The 19,643-nt window shown below is 38.3% G+C and overlaps 2 protein-coding genes across 4 annotated transcripts in view; both read right to left on the bottom strand.

Annotated features, from left to right (window-relative positions):
* The window catches only part of RC3H2 (ring finger and CCCH-type domains 2), a 59,854-nt gene extending 49,410 nt beyond the window's left edge, over positions 1 to 10,444 (bottom strand). For both annotated transcript variants that reach the window (XM_055399555.2, XM_055399556.2), the window contains exons 1-3: positions 10,224 to 10,444; positions 3,434 to 3,731; positions 730 to 847 (exon numbers count right to left, since the gene is read on the bottom strand). In XM_055399555.2, the coding sequence (XP_055255530.1) occupies positions 730 to 847; positions 3,434 to 3,664 (349 nt within the window). In that variant the 5' untranslated portion in view covers positions 3,665 to 3,731; positions 10,224 to 10,444. The remainder of the gene's footprint in view (positions 1 to 729; positions 848 to 3,433; positions 3,732 to 10,223) is intronic.
* A 1,785-nt stretch (positions 10,445 to 12,229) lies between these two features.
* Positions 12,230 to 19,547, bottom strand: ZBTB6 (zinc finger and BTB domain containing 6). Of its 2 annotated transcripts, none has more exons than XM_055399570.2 (2): positions 19,424 to 19,547; positions 12,230 to 18,209 (listed from the first exon to the last, which is right to left on the bottom strand). In XM_055399570.2, exon 2 carries the CDS (start codon positions 18,198 to 18,200, stop codon positions 16,926 to 16,928), a length of 1,275 nt encoding a protein of 424 aa, XP_055255545.1. In that variant the 5' UTR covers positions 18,201 to 18,209; positions 19,424 to 19,547; the 3' UTR covers positions 12,230 to 16,925. The 2 variants fall into 2 exon arrangements, with proteins under 2 accessions (XP_055255545.1, XP_088697286.1); XM_088841160.1 differs by lacking the exon at positions 19,424 to 19,547 and adding an exon at positions 18,689 to 19,409.
* Between the last annotated feature and the right edge of the window lie 96 nt (positions 19,548 to 19,643).

Genomic DNA, 19,643 nt, shown 5'->3' with positions numbered 1-19,643 from the left:
TAAATATCATTTATAACATACAATGTTTTTACTATACTTGTTGTTTATTATACTTTTTTTTTCCAAAACGTAAGTGCTATAAGGGCAGACATTTTTACTAAATGTTTTAAATAAGTGCCTGGTACTGAGTACATGCTCTTTAAGTATCTGCTCCATGAATGAATGAGGTAAACAGTATATACTTCTCAAGAAAGTCACTATGTCCAAAATATCCAACAGTGTAAAACATAGAGCACATGCAAAATAAATATTTGATTAATTCATTCACTCAACTTTGTATTACATATATGACATGCCAGTTACTGAGGATGCAGAGATAAAACAGAATTCCGTTTCTGTCACAGCACTTACTAAACTTCTTTGCCCATCTAATCAATGGACTGTGGAGGCCAGGAAGACCCTAAACACTATAAGTGCTCCATGAAATTTAATAAATGACTGAATAAATACATGAAATTGTCTTAGTAGGATTCATTAAAGCTAATATTCTGCTATAGCACCATTAGTTTAATATAAACAATGTATAAATCTCAACGTATCTGATGAATTCTTAAATTAATAGCAATATTATCTCCAGAAAATAGTATAATGTTCTCAACCAAAAAGACATCCATGATCTCTCTAAGCAATCTCATTTTTCAAAACTAAACATTATTTAATAGGGTATCAACATCAAGCATTTCAAAGTTAATGTATGACCAAGGCCTACTCACCCATAAAAATACTTACCTTTACCTCCACTTAGTGGTTTTAAGTAGAGCGCCAAATCTTCAACACATTTCTTTGCAACCTCATAGTGTTTGTTTTCACCTAAATTACTTAACTTTACTGACTGATGATCTGGTACCTAAAAACAAACAAACAAAAAAAACTGAAGAAATACATTCATCTAATTCATGTAATTGTTAACTTTACATTTGATGATAATCTTGGTGAGTATAAATTTCTAATACAGACACAATACATCAAACAAGTTTAAGTAAAATTAAAGCCAAGTACCTAGATAAACCGCTTTCTAAGAACCAAGGATATCATACTTAACAGTATGGATTGAGTGAATTACTGAGAGGGAAAAAAAGGCAGTAACTAATTGTACTGTAACCATGTTATTCCTTGGGGATAACAATGCTGTAACTCAGAAAAGTGCTAACATTAGGAGAGGCTACTGAAAGTCATACAGGTTTCTGTGTCCTGCTTCTTGCAATTTAAAAAAAAAAGCATTTCAAAATAAAAAGTAGGAAAAAGGGGAGAAAGTTCCCCCCTTAACACCTTCTTCCTATATAACTAACTTACTATATTTTTTGTGATCTACCCCACCTTGTTCTCAATGCAAGGTCAAAGCCTGGGTAAAATTTTGGGCAGCTCTGCAATTTCTACAAGTGATCGTTAATAAATTATTTAACTGCTCCAAGTCATGGTTTCTCTACCTGCAACATGAAGATGAAAATCCCTATCTCATTGTGCCATTATGAAAACTCAGTTTAATCCAACAAGTATTTATATTCACGGAGTGCTTACCATGTACGTGCCAAGCAGTTTTAGGCACTAGGCATCTATCAGTGAGCAAAACAGGCAAAACATTTCTTGCCATAGCTTACATTCTAGTAAAGAGAACACGTAGCTGATAAATAAAAATAATTAAATAGCATGATAGAAGATGATCAGTAAAAATTATACAGCAAAGATAAGGGAAATTTGAGAGTATTGGAGAGGGACTGCAATTTGAACAAGGGTGGTCAGGATAGGCTTCCTTGTGAATCTTGACATCTGAATAAAGAAATGAGTATCTTAGTCAAAACAGCACTCAGTGCAAAAGCCCTCAGGTGGGAATATGTTTGGTGTACCTGACAACTGGTTAGCAGGCCAGATTGGCTTAAGCGGAAAGACTGAGGATAGTGCAGGAGCTGAGGCTGAAAAGGTAATAGAAGTCACGTAAAGACCTGCAAGATAATTTAAGGACCAACTGAGAGAACATTTTTAAGTGAAAGAAAAACACAATGTCTGACCTATGTGCTGTGTACTTATTCGCTCACTCGTATCCAACTCTTTGCAACCCCATGCACTGTAGCCCTCCAGGCTCCTCTGTCCATGGGGATCCTCTAGGCAAGAATACTGTAGTGGGTTGCCATGCCTTCCTCCAGGGGATCTTCACAACCCAGGGATCGAATCCAGGTCTCCCACACTGCAAGTGGGTACCATCTGAGCCACCAAAGAAGCCCAAGAACACTGGAGTGGGTAGCCTATCCCTTCTCCAGGGGAACTTCCCAACCCAAGAATTGAACCGGGTCTCCTGAATTGCAGGTGGATTCTTTACCAGGGAAGTTCCACCTGATCTATAGCAGATGCTAAATAAATGATATTATTATTAGTAGTATTATTACAAATAATCTATGGTATTTTACTGGATCTAAGATGCCACTGCTTGCAAGAGGCACCATTATTTTATGCACCCTTAAGAAAAAAACTGCTAATTAAATTATGACACATTGTTGAATAGATTCATCTTCATTTCACAGAGTCTAACTGGATTATGAACAGTGAAAAGAAATTGCTTTAAAAGAAAAACCTCAAATATCAAGACACTAAACGAATGGAGTATTTTAATTCACTGAATTTTCTAAGAAGTGATTAATCAGAAAAATCCTTACTTTCTTGCTTTCATATATAATATTAAAATTGTGGTATTAAAATATGTAGTACATGATATACAGAATTTCATCTTCCTCCTCATCTGTAAAATGGGGATAATAACTACCTGAAGAGCTATGACAAGATAATAATAGATGTGGACTGTTTACTAGCATACCTAAAACGAAGTAGGCCCTTATTAAATACAAATCATTATAAATCTAGGGTCTTGCTGATTCAGTAAAATGATAAATACGAAATGTTATTTTCACAGCATATGCACATAAGCAGAAACTGGAGAATTTGTTACTGACACTCTAAAAATTAGTTTTCTATACATACATCTTATATATGTATATATACCTATATAGATCTATTTTCTTATTATAACATCATCCTAAAAGTCAAGCGAAGTTTTAAGGAAAATCAAAAAACCTCCACGTAAGGGTTCTATCTAGATGGTTGATCTCCGACTAAAGCTTTGATTATATTCCTTTTCATATCTCTTAATGACTAAATATTTATACATACTTATATAAAAGTGTTTCTTATCTACCAAAATCACTTAAAAACATAAGTTTTGACCACAGTAGTGAATACAAAGACATATATAACTAGATAGAATTTCTAGTTTTGCATAAAGATTTATGACATTATCTAAAGAAAATCATTTGTGGAATAATGCAAATCAGGTATGCGGAGTATTTTTTATGCCTTGAATATCCCTAAACATATTTGTATCCCATAATGAACAAAGTTCTATAATTATTACTTATATCAAATAAGTAAAATCTTGAAAGATTACCTGGGCTCCAACTAACTGGAGAAGTGCGAAGTTGACAGGAAGCACATCAATGTCTGTGTTGATGGCAGTCTGGTCAAAAGGACAAGCTTTTCGGTGAAGTTTATTCAAGCAGGTCTTGCAAACAGTGTGTGAACAACCTAAACTGATGGGTTTGTGCACGTTCTCATCAAATTCATTATAGCAGATTGGACAGGACAGAAATTCTGTCCATTGAGCTGCCTGCACAGGCATTGTGGAAGCTGGATGCTCGGGTTAGCAGTCTAGCAGATCATTATTTTGCTGGGTAGTGTTTTGTAAGCTGGAAATGGACAAAAGTAAGAATTAACCACATATTCATCCATCACCTTTCAAGGGTTAACTGCTTAAGTCAACCATCACAGCTTCAAAATGCAAAACACTTCTGAATAATTCTATACACTTTTAACATCTTTTCTTTAAATCTATTTGCTGGATTAATTAAATTTCTGAAAATTTTGTGGCTAGAAACAATATCCTAACAGTGTTCCTTTCAACTAAACATATTTATATCAGTTGCTCATCAAAGCTTCCATGTATTTTTCTTAATGACATCAAATAAGCAGATTAACTTTCTATTAATACAATTTCATTTTTAGAATTTCATTTTGTAAAATTTTTCCATTTTAGAATTTTTTAGAATTTCTACAATTTCATTTTAAAATTAATTTTTTTACGTGTTTCCCTTGGATATCTACTACCACCAAACGTATTATGATTCAAGAGTTAGTGAACTCTGGAAGTATTGATCAAAACAAAATCACAATGAGTCAGGAGTGAAAGAACAGCTTTGCCACCTGAATGACCAGATCAGTTGAGGATTCAAGTTGGCAGCTTCACAAAAGAGGAACTCTCTGGTAAGGATTTCACTATGAGGCTAAGGCACTAAAAAAGTATGAAAGAAAACTGTAATGACAGAGTTGTTTGTCCATAAATGAATAATGCTAACCTTAAAATAATAGTACCAAAGTTAAAAAAAAGAAAGAAAGAAAAGAAGAAATGACAAATCTTGAATTCAATGTGAAGTGAAGTGAAGTGAAGTGAAGTGGCTCAGTCATGTCCGACTCTCTGCAACCCCATGGACTGTAGCCTACCAGGCTCCGTTGTCCATAGAATTTTTCAGGCAAGAATACTGGAGTTGCTTGCCATTTCCTTCTCCAGGGGATCTTCCCAACCCAGGGATCAAACCTGGGTCTCCCGCATTGCAGGCAAATGCTTTACCATCTATGAGCCACCAGCGAAGCCTGGTGAATTGAATGTAGTTCTCTTTAATATTTTTTACAAAACACACCATTCAGTGATACACACACACATATAAAACCAAACACCATCAGGTCCAAGGAGCAAGACGTAGAAGAATAAAATAATATTCTTAACTAATAATTCTAAGTAGAAAAACAGCAAAATACAGGTGACCCTTGAACAACACAGGCTTGAACTACCCAGGTCCACTTACACATAGGTATTTTTCAATGGTAAATACTCAGTACTACATAGTACGTCATTGACTAAATCCACAGATGCAGAGGAACCATGGACAGGACAGACAAATATAATTTATATGTGGCTTAATCCCAACATTATTCAAGGGTCAACTGCATAAATTTCTTATCTTTATATATGCATATGATTAAAAGGTACATGGGGAAAAAAATGACAGTGATTCTTCTTTTCCTATTGCTAAGATTAAAATGCTCTACAATGTTTAATAAACTAAAATATTCAGTATCAAAACATTTAATTAAAAATCTTTAGATACCTAACTTGAACACTACATTTACAAGTTTTCCGCATCTTCCAATTCAAAACTTACATAAGTCTGACAGAGACTCTCTGGTGAACAAGAAATCTAGGTATTTAGGGCAATTAAACAGCCAATACTTTTATTTCATAAGAATGTTTACCAACACAAATATATGAGTACCACAAAAATAATATGTTTAAAAATGTAGTAAGATTCAGGATAGAAAAGTATGTAACTGATTCTCAAATAACCCCACATCCAAATGAAGTATTCTATTAACCTTAATTGTGCCTTTTATGTTCACAAAAACTAAGGTTTTAAAATGTATCTTGGTAAAAATGAAAGACTGAAGTTGCTGAGTACAAAGCACCCTACACAAACTTTTCCTCAAACAGCTCCAATGTAAAGTATCTAATAACTTTATTTTCAAAATAGCCAAAGCGTGCAAGTTATATTTATTTTACACATTACACTCTCACATTTCCACATCTATCGATGTCGTCAACCTTAAAAACAGTTTGCTTTCAACTTTAGAGATGAGGACTAAGCAGGTGAACACATCACACCTTGAAACTATTCAACATTTTTAATGTTCGGTGTTCTGGACTGTGGAATTGTACTAGGAAAAGGCCTATAAGGAAGGATGAATTTTATGTTAAATCTACTACTGAGAGTCCTAATCTATCTAATAACTTGAACTGATAAAATGTTTATCAAAGTAAGACACTGCATCTATTTTTTTCATAATGGCCACCTGTTTGGAAATGCTAATTCTGTGGGTTAGGGTATCATGGGCCACTGGGTAATAGGAAACTAGCAGCAAATACTCTTTCCTTATTTAGTTTTCCAAGATTATCCTGAAATGCTTTACATTAATCAGTGGGGGGTGAAAAGCCATTAAGTTTGAACTGAACATAAAAATGCCATCTTACATATTTTCACCTACTAATTTTGAAGTGTTTAAAATTATTCCAGAATACACTTTATAGTTTTATAATATCCCATGTGTGTTACTAGGTTTAAGAACACCAGATGTTTTCATATAATTAATACTGAGAAATTTAATTTCAAGTAGAAACCAAATTAATATCTTTGAAAGAAAAAGAAAAAAATATGCCAAATTCTCCTTCTGTTATGTGTCAGATTCTTACTTTCTGACAGAAAAATTAAAACTGAACTTTCCTTATAAGAAATGATTTGACCTTTTAAAACATTTTTCCTCAGTACCACTGTAAATATATTCCAGATGCCTTGATTAAAATAGACAAAATTTTATCTAAGACACTAAAATGTTTAGTGATGACAAAACCGGCTTTTCATTCCTTTCAAAAGCACTTAGTAAATGTCTACCTAGAAAATATTTTTATAATTATCAAAAATGATAAAAAGCCTGTTTTTATCATGTATTTTTTTTAAAGTATCTAAATGAACCATGACAAGCTAAGATATACATAGCAATTTATTTGAATCTGTGGAAATTTAAATTGCTAATAACGTTTACATTTAATAGTGAAGTATAAGTATCCATCCTATAGATATTCCCCAAACACCTCAAATTGAGATAAAATAGCTTTAAAAGCCCCATACCTCTAGATATATAAAAGGACTACTTAAGAAAAACAAATTAAATTCAAATTAAACTATTTGTATTAAGTAATTTCAGTTACTAAAACTGAAGAAGAATAACAAGATAAAGCCTAGGAGTGAGAAACACTAAGAGAGACCTTAAATGGATTTTTACTCAAGTAAGTTTTCAGGCTGTAAGTTTCTTGCTATGAATACAAACTCAAAAAAGGAAGAGCAATAGACATCTCTTATATGATGCAAATTAGAAATTGCTTTATTAAAAGCAAACTGCTTATCAGCTAAGTACTTTCATTTTCTCTTACTAGTCTACCATGATATTATGCAAGTAGTCCAGGACTACAAAACTCGATTTTAAAATACCAGGTTAAAGTTTATGCCTCATTCACTACTGTATAATAAAAAAATTAAGTATTTTACAATTCTCTTTATGAAGATGTAAACATTAGGGCTCAGGCCTGTTAATTAAAACATTCATTGTTTTCATTTTAGTTCCCCCATGTGAGAAATTTAAGCTACTTTAATGGACTGTAACAGTATTTCTCAATTTAGAAACCTTAAAAACAGTAGTTCTGGACTTAAAAAATTACATTTAAAGCATCATAGGTACAATTTAGATCTTACTCTATAAAACTAACAAAACCAATGAAAATAATCTCTAAGTTCTAAAACTCAGCATTCAAACATATGAAAAGGACTGAAAAAAGGAAGTGAATTACCATTTTAAAGACTGCTAGTATATGTGCTTTAGTGTATGTTAGAAAAGACATGACCCAAGTTTTACTTCTAAAATCCACTATGTTGTTGAACTCAGTTTTTTAATAAGTATGACATTTCACTTTCAATGCCTTCTATTAGAACAGTAAAGGGATAACTTTATATTTTAATTAATATAACCAATAAAGTTTTACTACTTTAGTCAACACAACTTGAAAAATACTTCTTGAGACAGAACTTACTCACTTATGCCTGTTAAACAATGACCACTGGATAACTTTACTCGTTACATCATCAAAATCTTTAGCCTTTTGGTTATTCTAAGAAGATAACCTACCAGGAAATTTTTGGCTTTCATGTGTCTACTTCTATTCAGATGATTTATTTCTTGGAAGAATAGGGATACTCTAGAACAGCACTGTCCAGTAGAATACAATGTGAGTCTCAAATAACTTAAAATATCTAGTAGTCACAATAAGGCAGGGAAAAACACATGAAATTAATTTTAATGATAATTTATTTAACCCAATTTATCCAAAATATCATTTCAACATGTAATCAATGTAATTAAAAATTCTTTTCATTTTTTGGACTAAGTCTCAAAACCTAACATGTATTTTACATTTATGGCACATCTCAATTCACACCAGCCACATTTCAAGTGCTCAAGTGCCACATGTAGCTATTGGCTAGTATTGGACAGTGCAACTCTAGAATACTTACAATTACAAAGTAATAATCAAAACTATTTTTTATCAAAAATGGGAGGTTAAATCGATATCTACACTTAGGAAGGTTTTCAAGTCAAGTTTCAAAAAACCTGACGCTCATAAAGATGTTACTTAACGTTTATGAGGCTAGGGTTTAGAACATTAAATTTTCAGCTAGCTTTATTTTACTACATGCTTCCATTTTCCCATCAATAGAAAATGAAACTTCAATCTATTTCAAATGAAACAATAAACAAGTACTTATTATAATGAGATCTGACTGTAAGTTTATTTAGCCTTCTCTGATATTGCATACAATGTGGAAGTTGTATTCCTGAATATAAAATTCCATGGAAACAAAAATGCTTTTCCTCCCAAAAGAATTTTTTACTTTCTCAAACTGGAATACACAGCAAATTACAAAAGCACAAAGTGAAATAATTAAAACATATGAACAAAGGACATAAGTCTTACATGTCAGGTTAACCCAACAGTAATAACAGATCAAGAATAACTCAAAGAATCCACTAATGAACATGACTGCAATTAAATTCTCAAATAGGTGCCAATTTGAATTATAACATCTACTTTTTCTAAACATATCTAAAGTATATATTTAACGTTTTATCCTTCCAGCTATTTTCCAAACTCTAAAAATTTGGAAAACGTCAATTTACAAATCAACAAAAATGGCAATACTGAAAGATGGTCTTTGACAGGATGTAATGGCATCGACTTCTTCAAGAACTGAATGTGGAAGTAAACAACATAAGAAAAGGATGTTATGCTAGAACAGTGGTGTAGCTCTTTAGACAGATTTTAGAAAATCCATGAACTCGTCTGTTTCAAGAACCCATAACTAAATTTGTATGCTTAACTATAAACAGGCTGCACAAAAGCTAACTAAAATATTTCTTTCTCTGCTTTTGAATGTATCAATTTAGTGTAGCAACATTAACTTTCTCAGGTTAATCAAAAGTTCCTACCGGAACTTAAACGTTTGACAAACACAAAAATGGAAAAAAGATTACTTAAACACTTTATTTGGGATACAAACTCATTCTAATCACAGCTAGTGGGAGGAGAACAGGAATTTAAAAAAAGGGGTCTAGGTAAGGGGAGAGTAGGAATTAAAAGGGAATCTAGGTGGTTATTAAATAAAAAAAGGAGGGTAGGAATCATGAAATGAGATCTACTTTATGTCAGTGATTACTTGAGACTATTCTGATGTCAAGGTTCTGTCTGCCAGTATCTTAAACTGTTCTGTGATTCCAAGGATGGAAATGACAGCTACCTACCCCCATCTTCTCCCTTCCTGAAAGCTAAGAACAGAGAAAAGTAGAGCTGCTTCTGAGAAACAAAGATGCTTTCTACCATTCTTCTAAGATGGTGGAAGAGTCTCCTTAAGAGGCTTCCCCAAGAAGGAAAAATGAAACAGGGAAAGAAGAAAACCATAGCAGAATTCCCTGGCTGTTTCATGCCACTGCTCCGTCACCACCGCTCTGCAACCACTCAGGTCCGGCCCTCTCCCTCCCAGGAGGTTAAGCCCTCCCAGGGTATTGTTTGGCCGGGGTCCCTATTTAACACTCAGTCGCTTCCACCATCCCAGCATCTCGGGAAGCCCCAGAGCAGAGAGCCGAAAAGCTAGGAGAGGACTTGGTTTCGAGGACCACCTCCAACCCCACTCTTACTAACTGGTGTAGAAAAGGGAGAGGGAAGCCTGCCCTTTGCTTGGATGGGTTCCTTAGGGGCTGAAGCGTCCCCCCGGCCGGTGTCGACGGGAGGTGGCCATTTGCGCCAGGCGCTCGGTACTGAAAAGCCCTACCGGGGCGAGGGGCCTCCGCCGGCCCGGGACTCCGGGCCCCGTCCGGGTGTCAGATGCGGCCCTCAGTTCCCAACCCTTGGAGCACCGGAGACAACAACACAGAGGCCACGGGTTGAGACCAGTCTCCCGCCCGACCGCCGGGGACCAAGGACCCGGGCTGGGGCCCGAGCCGCATCGTGCCCGCCCCCGCCCTACCTGAGGGGGCCCGGGCGGGGTCGCTAAGGGCCGCTCCCGGGGGCCCCGCGACCGCGCGGCTCGGCGACGGAGGCGCCTCGTCTCGCCGGGGCAGAGCTCGGCGGCGGCTTCACGGCCTCAAACTCCATCGGGAGCTACAGGGACAGCCCCGTTGGCGGCGGCGGAGGCCGCGACGGGGCCTCCTCCTCCTCCCTCCGCCTCCGCCTCCTTCTCCTCCTCCCCCTCCTCACCACGGAGGCGGATCTGGAGGGATCCCTACCTAGCTCTCGCGAGAAGATACTCCCCACCTCACGCGAGATCACGCATGACCGGGAGTTGGGGAGGTGGAAGAGAAGAGTAGCAACCCCCGCCACCTGGACTGCGCATCCGCTTTCCTCTTGTCGACTGAACCACCCCTACCACGTGACCAGGGAACCCTGGAGGACTGTGGGAGGTGTTGTTAGGAGACCTGGCAAGCCAAAGGGGTTGATGGGAAACTCCCTGCACATTCATGTACGCCTCGAGCCAGCCTCTAGACTCTGGTTTGAGCCAGAGTCGGACTCACCTTGTGGAAGGTGTGGTATGGATTGAGCATAATCTGATGCATCTATATTATATTGTACTCACTCTCCCATAATCAAATGCTGACCGAATCCCCAAGGCGCTGCCCAGAAGTGTCAAGCAAGCTCCCTATTTAAAAAATAAAAACAGGCATTCGTTTGCCTGGCATAACACCTTATCTCTTTTTTTAAACAGAGAATTCTGAATCCTTCAGAAGCTGGGAGAAGTCAAAATTCAATCAGATTCTGGCATTACTATCTCAAATATTCTTGAAGGATTTGTTTATGGTAAACAGTGGGGTAGAATTTATTGTTTTTATAGATGAAGAAGCAGGCTGGGAATAGAGATCAGGGAAATAATATTAATGGACCTGTGGCATTAATACCATGTGGCAGGTCCTGAGTTAGGTAATAAATATTTTAATCTTACTATTTTGTTTCATGTGCTCATCAAAATACTCCTAAAAGATACAATGTACTCACTGTTGAGAAACTGAAAAACACAGATTAAGAAAATGGCCGTGAATTTTAATTAAACTCAAGGCATTTTACAATGTGAAACCAGACGTCCAACAAAAATGTTTATGGAAGTAAATCCCCACAAATTAGAAGACATCCGGAAAAGGAGTTTATAAACTATAATGAGTTTAAATATATATGCTTATTATTGCCCGGATGACCAAAAAAAAAATCAGTGTTTTCAAAAAAATATTGGCCACAACAAAGATTCTCTTACATGCATTTTTATCCTTCATTCTCTTCTCTTTATGAAATATATGCCAAACCAAGAGAAAGGTTCCCAACAATGACTCATTTGGTTAACTTTTCCATTCAACTAGAGATGTATATATATATATAGATAGATATATTTTTTTTTCCCACATCACTGCTCAGTGGTATGTGATAATGTGGTGAGATTTTTCACAAGTGACCTGATCACACTTAAAATTTCAATTCCAATTCTCCTTCCCTAGCACCACCTACACCTGTTTTTTCTCCAACTCCATTTTTAAAATCTGACATAGTATATTGGTTTTAATTATTTGTTTAGTGTCTGTCTACCTCTGAAATTCTAATACCTGATGCGAAGAGCTGACTCACTGCAAAAGACCCTGATGCTGGGAAAGACTGAGGGCAGAAGGGGACAACAGAGGATGAGATGGTTGGATGGATGGCATCACCAACTCGATGCACATGGGTTTGGGTGGACTCTGGGAGTTGGTGACGGACAGGGAGGCCTGGCATGCTGAAGTTCATGGGGTCGCAAAGAGTCGGACACGACTGAGAGACTGAACAGAACCTCCAGTACAATATAAGTTTCATGAGAGTAGGGATTTTGTCTGTGTACCTAACTTCTAATACAGGTATTCGTTGTAAGGACTAAGTATTTGTTGAATAACTAAATGAATAGCCAGGAAAAATAGTTTCCTGCTTTAAAATTCACAGATTAGACAAAAGACAAAGCTCCCCATTCCCATTTCCAGTTTATTTCTTATGTAAACATATAGAATAGTTACATCCAGGGGAAAAGGGCAAGGATTTTCTTTTACACCAAACTAACAATTATCTCTCCAAGATCTTTTATACATAAATCCAGTAAATGAAAAAGCTGAACCAAAACATACTGCATACTTTTCCCATCATACCAGAAACCACAAACAACTAAAAGTGAATGTTTTCAGTGAATAAATTCAACATTTTACTTTGCCATACTTTACTTTGCATTTTAAAAAAAGATTTAATTTTCCTGAAATTGTTTAGATACATCATGCAAACAGACACTCTCCCAGGAATGACCTGAGATCACTCTGTGCTAATGAACAGGAATAAATAATAATAAATAACAACCATCACGTTCACAAAACAGCGCTGCCCCACAAGCAAGTCTCAAAGAGGTTACAAAAAATTTCACAAGAATTTTACAAGGCACACATAAAGCAAAAACAAAGTACAACCATAATTTTTTTTCAAACATCAAAGATAGATACCAATTTCTAAAAAAAAATTTGTTTCTATTCTTTTACTCTCCCTCCCATCTCCATCCCTCCCCCACAAAACTTCATTCTAGGAAGCAAAAATAAGAGTACTTTAATAATAAAGTATTTCTGAAAGGAAAATGTTCTCATGCCTAAAAATGGCCAATCATAGGTCAAATGGGAAAGAAAACTGAACAATGTGTGATCAAATTCTCCAGTGGAAGAAAAAGTTCAATTCAGAAAAATTCTGCCTCCAATGGAGTACTCAAGTAGCAACATTCATAAAAACACAAAACTCTCCTCCCTGGCTTTTCCTGCTTCTCTGTCCTTAGAAATTCAGGAAGATTTACATATAAAATCAAAGAATTTTAGACCTGGAAATGATCTTACTTTGTCAAAATCGAAGTTGTCATTTTACATATAAACTTATGAAAAGCTCAAGGAGAAGTGACCTACCCAATGTCACTAACTAGTGACCTGGGTGTTATGTTGTTTTTCTTATCCAATATGAGAGCTGGATTATTTAAAATCTCTCCCAGAGTTTTATAAAGAATTTACTTTTCACAAAGTATCACAAAAAGGATATTTAACACACACAATCAACATGATTCATCACAAAATACATTAAATGGTACAAAGTATATTACATTTTAAAATGTGAAAGGGCTTCCACAGAAACTAAATAGAAATTCTAAATAAAGCTGAGGTGAGTGGAGAAGGAACAGAACATCTTGAAATAAGATGTATCCAATCAGGCTTCTTTACGAAAAGTAGTTCCTGTGTTTTAGAAAATATGATTTGCCCTGCAGTATGTTTAAATCTTGTTATAACAACAAAACATTTTGTATTACATGCAGACAGGGATATTAGGAAGCCATGGCTCGTTAACACCACCTTAATATTACTCTCAGTAACATAACCACATATCCTGGTTTTGCTTTTGGCACATTTCTGAAAATATGGAATAAAACCCTTAAGGAGGGCTTCTAATGTAAATTTGTGCTGCATGGTACCCCGCTACACTTCGGGTTGATGTGGAACCCTCCAGGGACCTCAAATACCAGCACCTGGTCCTCCGCCTCAAGTAAATCAGACCTTGCCATTACTGGTATGATTTATTCCAGGCCTGAGTGCCTTATTCTCTTCTTTCTTGGCTGGCAGGACCTCAGTTTCCTCACCAGGAATTGAACCTAGGACATGACAGTGAGAGCCCAGAATTCTAACCATTCACTTAGGCCACCAGGGAACTCCCGGGTGAGCCTGATCTGAAGGGAAGTGTCGGAAACCTCACTTGTTGGTCTCTGTCTGGGAGTTTGCTGTGCTGAATCCCTCTTGTGACTGTGGGCAGCACATGATGAGGTCATCCATGTACGTGTGGTTGTGGCACAGGAAGGGGTATGCTGATTCTAAGCAATAAACAACATCTTTCAAACTTTCAAGATAAATTTCCAAAGACATGGCCTACAGAAAAGGAAAGAACTGGAGTCTGGAATGGCTTTTTCTCAGGAACGGTTGACCTTTGAGGACATGGCCATTGAATTCCCTCAGGAGTGGGAATGCCTGGACTCTGCTTAGAGGGCCTTGTACAGGGGTGTGATGGCAGAGACCTGCAGGAACCTGATCTCTGTGGAGATCTTCTGATGGTTCTCATGAGGAAGACCCCGCTATATTCATGGAGCTCCAGGAAATCACAGACAAGTAGTCAAGAGGGAAGAGCCAGATGAGGGAGCACCTGGCAGTCCTCTCAACTCACATGACAAAGCTGGAAGATCTGTACACAGCCAGAGAAGACCTCATCAAATCTAAGGAAGTGAGCACAAAACTGCAATGAGGTGCTCGTGAAATTGAGGCTGAAAACCACCAGTTGCAGGAACTCCTGGAGCTGGCAGAGCAGAAGCTGCAGCAGACCCTGCGGATAGCAGAGATGCTCCCCAAGGGGGAGACAGAGTTGGTCAGAGGGTGGCCGTGCTCTCCAAAGCAAGGCAGAGAGAAAAAATGAATGAGAAACGTAATAAATGTTTGTCAGAACTGTTGACAAACTTTTTTCAGAATCTAAAAAGAGGCTTCAGCTTTATCTTAAAGAGAGAATGGCGGTTCTGGCAGAGAAGTCTCCTACGAGAAGTGGAAAATGTGAAAAAGCAGTTAGAAGAAAGGCAGCATGATAGGGATCAGCTAAGACTAAACCTGGAACCCTTGAGAGCTGAACAGGACCAGATGAGGCTGAGAGGGCTTTCCCTTCATGACCCGACATGTGCAGGGCCCTAGATGCCAGGTTCCTCATGGCAGATGGGCTTGCAGTGTGGAGATGCCCCCAGAAAAGCCGGCTGCCAGTGCTACACGAAGAGCCTTCCAAGCTTACAGTTTCACGAAGTACAGAATGACAGGAAGGCCTTAAAGTGTGGAATCTTGGCTTTCTCCTCCCCATGGTCTCTTCAGCTGAACCAGCTGCACAAAGGGGCTCTGCTGGCCACAAGGGCCTCAAGGACATGTGTAACTCAAAAGGCTTGCAGGATGGCCCTGAGCAACCCCAGCAATAGTTAACAGCAGCCAGGACTTGCTGCCCAGAGCCCCCAAGAAGAAGGCGTCTAGTCCTACTATCGGCCTCTAGTCCAGCAAGAAAGAAAAAGGCCAACCTGGACATCTTGGCAAGCAAGTCCACAAACTATAACTGAGGATTCTGCATGCCACAACCAACACTCCACATGCCACAACTAGAAGGTCCCATGTGTCTCAAATAAGACCAGGTGCAGCCTAAATTAACTAAAAAATAAAAAAAGAACACTAATAGCTTCAGTTCAGTTCAGTTGCCGTGTCCGACTCTTTGCGACCCCATGAACCGCAGCACACCAGGCCTCCCTGTCCATCATCAACTCCTGGAGTTTACCCAAACTCATGTCCATTGAGTCGGTGATGCCAGACAATCATCTCATCCTCTGTCGTCCCCTTCTCCTCCTGCCCTCAATCTTTCCCAGCATCAGGGTCTTTTCCAATGAGTCAGCTTTTCACATCAGGTGGCCAAAGTATTGGAGTTACCCATATTTAAACCGTTCATCTAGTGATAGTAAGAAAACTAATATATACTGCCAATTCAAGATAAAAAAAATGGAATGAAATACTGATACACACAGCAACATGGATGAATATCAAAGGCATTAAACTGAGTGAAAACAGCATCTCAAAAGGGAACATACTATAAGATTCCATTCATGGTATTTCAGAGAAGGCAAAATTATAAAAATGGAGAACTGGTGCCTGGGTTTAGTGCTAGGAGGAGGAGTGACTACAAAGGTGAAGCATACATAAGTGTTGGAGGGTGATGGAATGTTCTGCATCCTGATTGCAGTGGTGGCTGCATACTCTGTACATATAGAAACATTCATAGAACTGTACACCAAAAACAAGTCAATTTTACTTTAAGTTAACTAACAAAATAAATTTCAAAAAGAAAACATAACAAATGCCTTAGAGCTTCATGCCATTGATATAATTTTACTGGCCACAAAGTTATTAAATGTCACCATATTAAATAAAGTCAAGAAACCTGGGCCTAATCAATCATTCTAAAATATATATACTAACTCATGGAAACACTATTGTAAGGAATATTAGCTTTATGTATAAGGAAATTCTGTTACTTCCAAGTGAATCTGAATGGTGTTCCTTTACAGTTTAAAACAACAGGTATCATGGTATTTAGTTTAGAATTTCCAATACAGTTCATTAAAAAAAATTCACTAGCCCTACCTGTTGTTAAAATGACTAATAATGAATAATAGTATGCTTTAAATTTTTTTTCCTCTTCTCAGTATCCTAATTTATTAAAGTTATGGTATGGTTGGATTGTACACCTATATCCATTATCGAGGGATCTGAAATCAGAATCTGGAAATACTGCTGGATCCTCTGTCAATAGAATCAAGAATATTTAAGAGGAACACTATTTCTTGAGATTAAACCACTGAGACTCATATATAATGCATGAGACAAGATAGCATCCTATCAGCTTTATCATGTCTCCCACACTTTGGAACTGGTAGTACAAGTTCAGAAAGAATAACATGTGTAGGTAGACCAAACATAAGATCTAAAGATGGGGGTGGAAATGCAGTATTACAAATGCTGCATTTCTATAGAAAGACTTGCCCAACAGAATGATATACAGCTTACATAACAAGGTGTGGTTCTAGTTACAGTAGGTTTTGCCTTTCCAGATCATGCCTGGGTAGTTTTTCACCACTGCTTCTGCCATGGAGAGAGGTTAAATGCTTTTTGAGGGCAGATTTGTGCTTGAAATCCATGTCACAACAGTGGCATTTGTATGGCCGATCCCCACTGTGTATATTCAAGTGGTCCTGAAGTGTGCTTTTCGCAGTAAATGTCTTCAAGCACACAGTACACTGAAAGGGCCGTATGCCCATGTGCCCTCGAATGTGCCTGTTGAGATTTTTCTTTTGTGTAAATGTTTTCCCACACTGTAAGCACAAGAACAGTTTATGCATCTTAAGGTGGCGCAGATAGTTCTCAACGTGAAGAAACCCTCGAGGGCACCGGGGGCACTGGTGCCTCAGGGAAAAAGCATCCCCTAGATTCTGAATCTCATTCACTGGACCATGACTTCCTTCAGTGTTCTCACAAAATAAGCCTTGATCTTGATTCCCAGGAACTTCTGCCACTCTGCTTTCAACTGTAGAATTTATCAGTGAATGCTGTGTTTCTGAGAAATACATGCTTGCTTTTGAAGAGGTACAAGGCTGTGAAAACTTTCCATTTTCTACACCCCCAGTACTGATAGATTCCACATGGAGGATACGAATTTCATTGTCTTTAAAACCCATGTCTACTGAAGACAGCTCTGGTGATCTCATTTCCTCTCTCTCTGCTGTCAAGCTCTCTACTGTAGACTGTAAAACGTTGCTTTCCTCTTCTTTAACAGGGAAATCTATGTTTACAGGACTATCTTCGGAAATTTCAATGATCTCACAGTCTTTATCTGAATTTTCATCTTCATTCTTAACATCTGGATCAGAGGATTGACACAGGTCAGCATGCTGATTGTTATTTTTCATAGAAAGATCAATTTCCAAATACTTTGACAGAGCTTCTGTGCACTTTTCCACAATGTGAACCATCTGAAGGTAACTGGCAGCAGTCAAATATTTCAAAAGCTCTTTCCTTTTAACTTCAAGTGCTCCAGTGTAGCAAGAGAGCAACAATTTTCTGCCAACTTCTGCACTCTGCAAGATGGTGATTCTGACATGTTTTGACTGCGTGAGTAAAAACTGATCTCTCATAAAGGTGGAGCAAGCAGCTAAAATCACCTTGTGCCCCTGGAACTCAGTGTCATTAATATAAATTGACACATCACAAAATAAATTCTGCTGCCTCAGGAGATTCATTTTCTGCAAGACTACATCTCCTTGCTGTTCAAACTGGAAGTGCAGAACATCAGACTCAGCAGCCATGGTCACAATCTAAGCAAAATAAAACATAAACATTGATGTAAGGATCACAGTTGTTTTCCTACATTGTGATAGCAAAAATAAATCATCCCCAAATCCTAAACCTAAATTAGGTAGAAGATAACGCGAATTCTTTTTTTTTGATAACGCGAATTCTAATCTGTGTGCTAAGACTGAACCCCTAGGGTAACCACCTCAAAATTCAGAAAAATAAAATGCATTTCTCTATGATCTTGTGGCACATTAAAAAATTTTTTTTGTTACAGCATTTTTTTTTGTTCATTGTTCTACTTTTATTTGTACATCAAACATTTTTAATGGCAGACTGTTTATGTTACAGCATTTATTACATTGAATTGTACTCAACAGTTTTTATGTTTTTCTCTTTGGCTGAACTCTATGTGCCTTGTGGACAAGGACACTGTTAGGGGCCACTACCAAGTGGACTTAACAGTTTCCCAAATTAGAATCCAAACTTCCTAACTGCATACCTGGACCTCCAGGTAAGCAGGTCCTTCCTTCTGCATACCTGGACCACTGCAGCCTCCTTGATGCCTGTCTCCTACATTCCAAACTACCCTCCTAAAAGCCATCAGATTAACAGCTTTTAGAACTTTTAAAAACTTTCTATTTTTCTTTTCTGCTTTAAATCTTCCATGATTCTCCTCCATCTCCAGGACAGTCTAACCTTCTTAGCGAATACAAAATCGTTCATTATTTGGCCTTCACCAACGCTATGGCTGTACCTTTCCTCAATCGCTTACACTGAAGCTGCTTTGATATTTAGCTTTTCACCACTGCTCAGACAAGAAGACCCAATTACATCTTTGTACGTTATATTCGCGCTTCCAGCTAGTGATCTGGCATAACGCTCAAATCAAATAAGATTTCTCCTCCCGTCTCCCGACAGAGTCAGTAGTTTCCAGAATATCATGAAAAGGAGCCTAGTTCATTTGAGGTCCTGCAGCGAGCATGGTGGCCGGAACAGAGCAGGGGCAGCTGCGGGAGTATCTGTTGAACTGGATTCGGATCACACCGGCCTGGATGATCCTCTAGTTCGTGACATAGGTCTTCCCGAGCCAAGCCCGCCAGGGCCAAGGTCCTGACGGCCAAGTGCCTGCAGCAGCATTTCAGCCACTCCCCGGCCGCGCCTCGCTGCTGCCCTCCTGCTCCCCTGCTTCCGCCTCAGGCTTCCCCACGCGCGAGACTCCATCGCACTCACTCACCGACTCAGAAACCAGAGTCAAGCCTTCCGCGGCAACGGCGGCTCCGGCCGGAAGGTGGGGGCCCGCCTGGGAGGAAACACATCCGGGGTCAACTAGCTTCGTTCCTCACTGGGGCCCCCTGGGCGTCCCGGAAGGACATCCTGGGACAGTCTTCCTTCCTCACTGCCCCCGCGACTGGGATGACAGACCCCGGAATTCCCTCGAATCCCATCTCTCCTGT

The sequence above is a fragment of the Moschus berezovskii genome, chromosome 11, assembly GCF_049115385.1.
Source record: "Moschus berezovskii isolate FMDL1 chromosome 11, NW_MosBer_1.0, whole genome shotgun sequence".
Taxonomy (NCBI): Eukaryota; Metazoa; Chordata; class Mammalia; order Artiodactyla; family Moschidae; genus Moschus; species Moschus berezovskii.
This window is presented reverse-complemented; position numbering and strand designations above follow the sequence as displayed.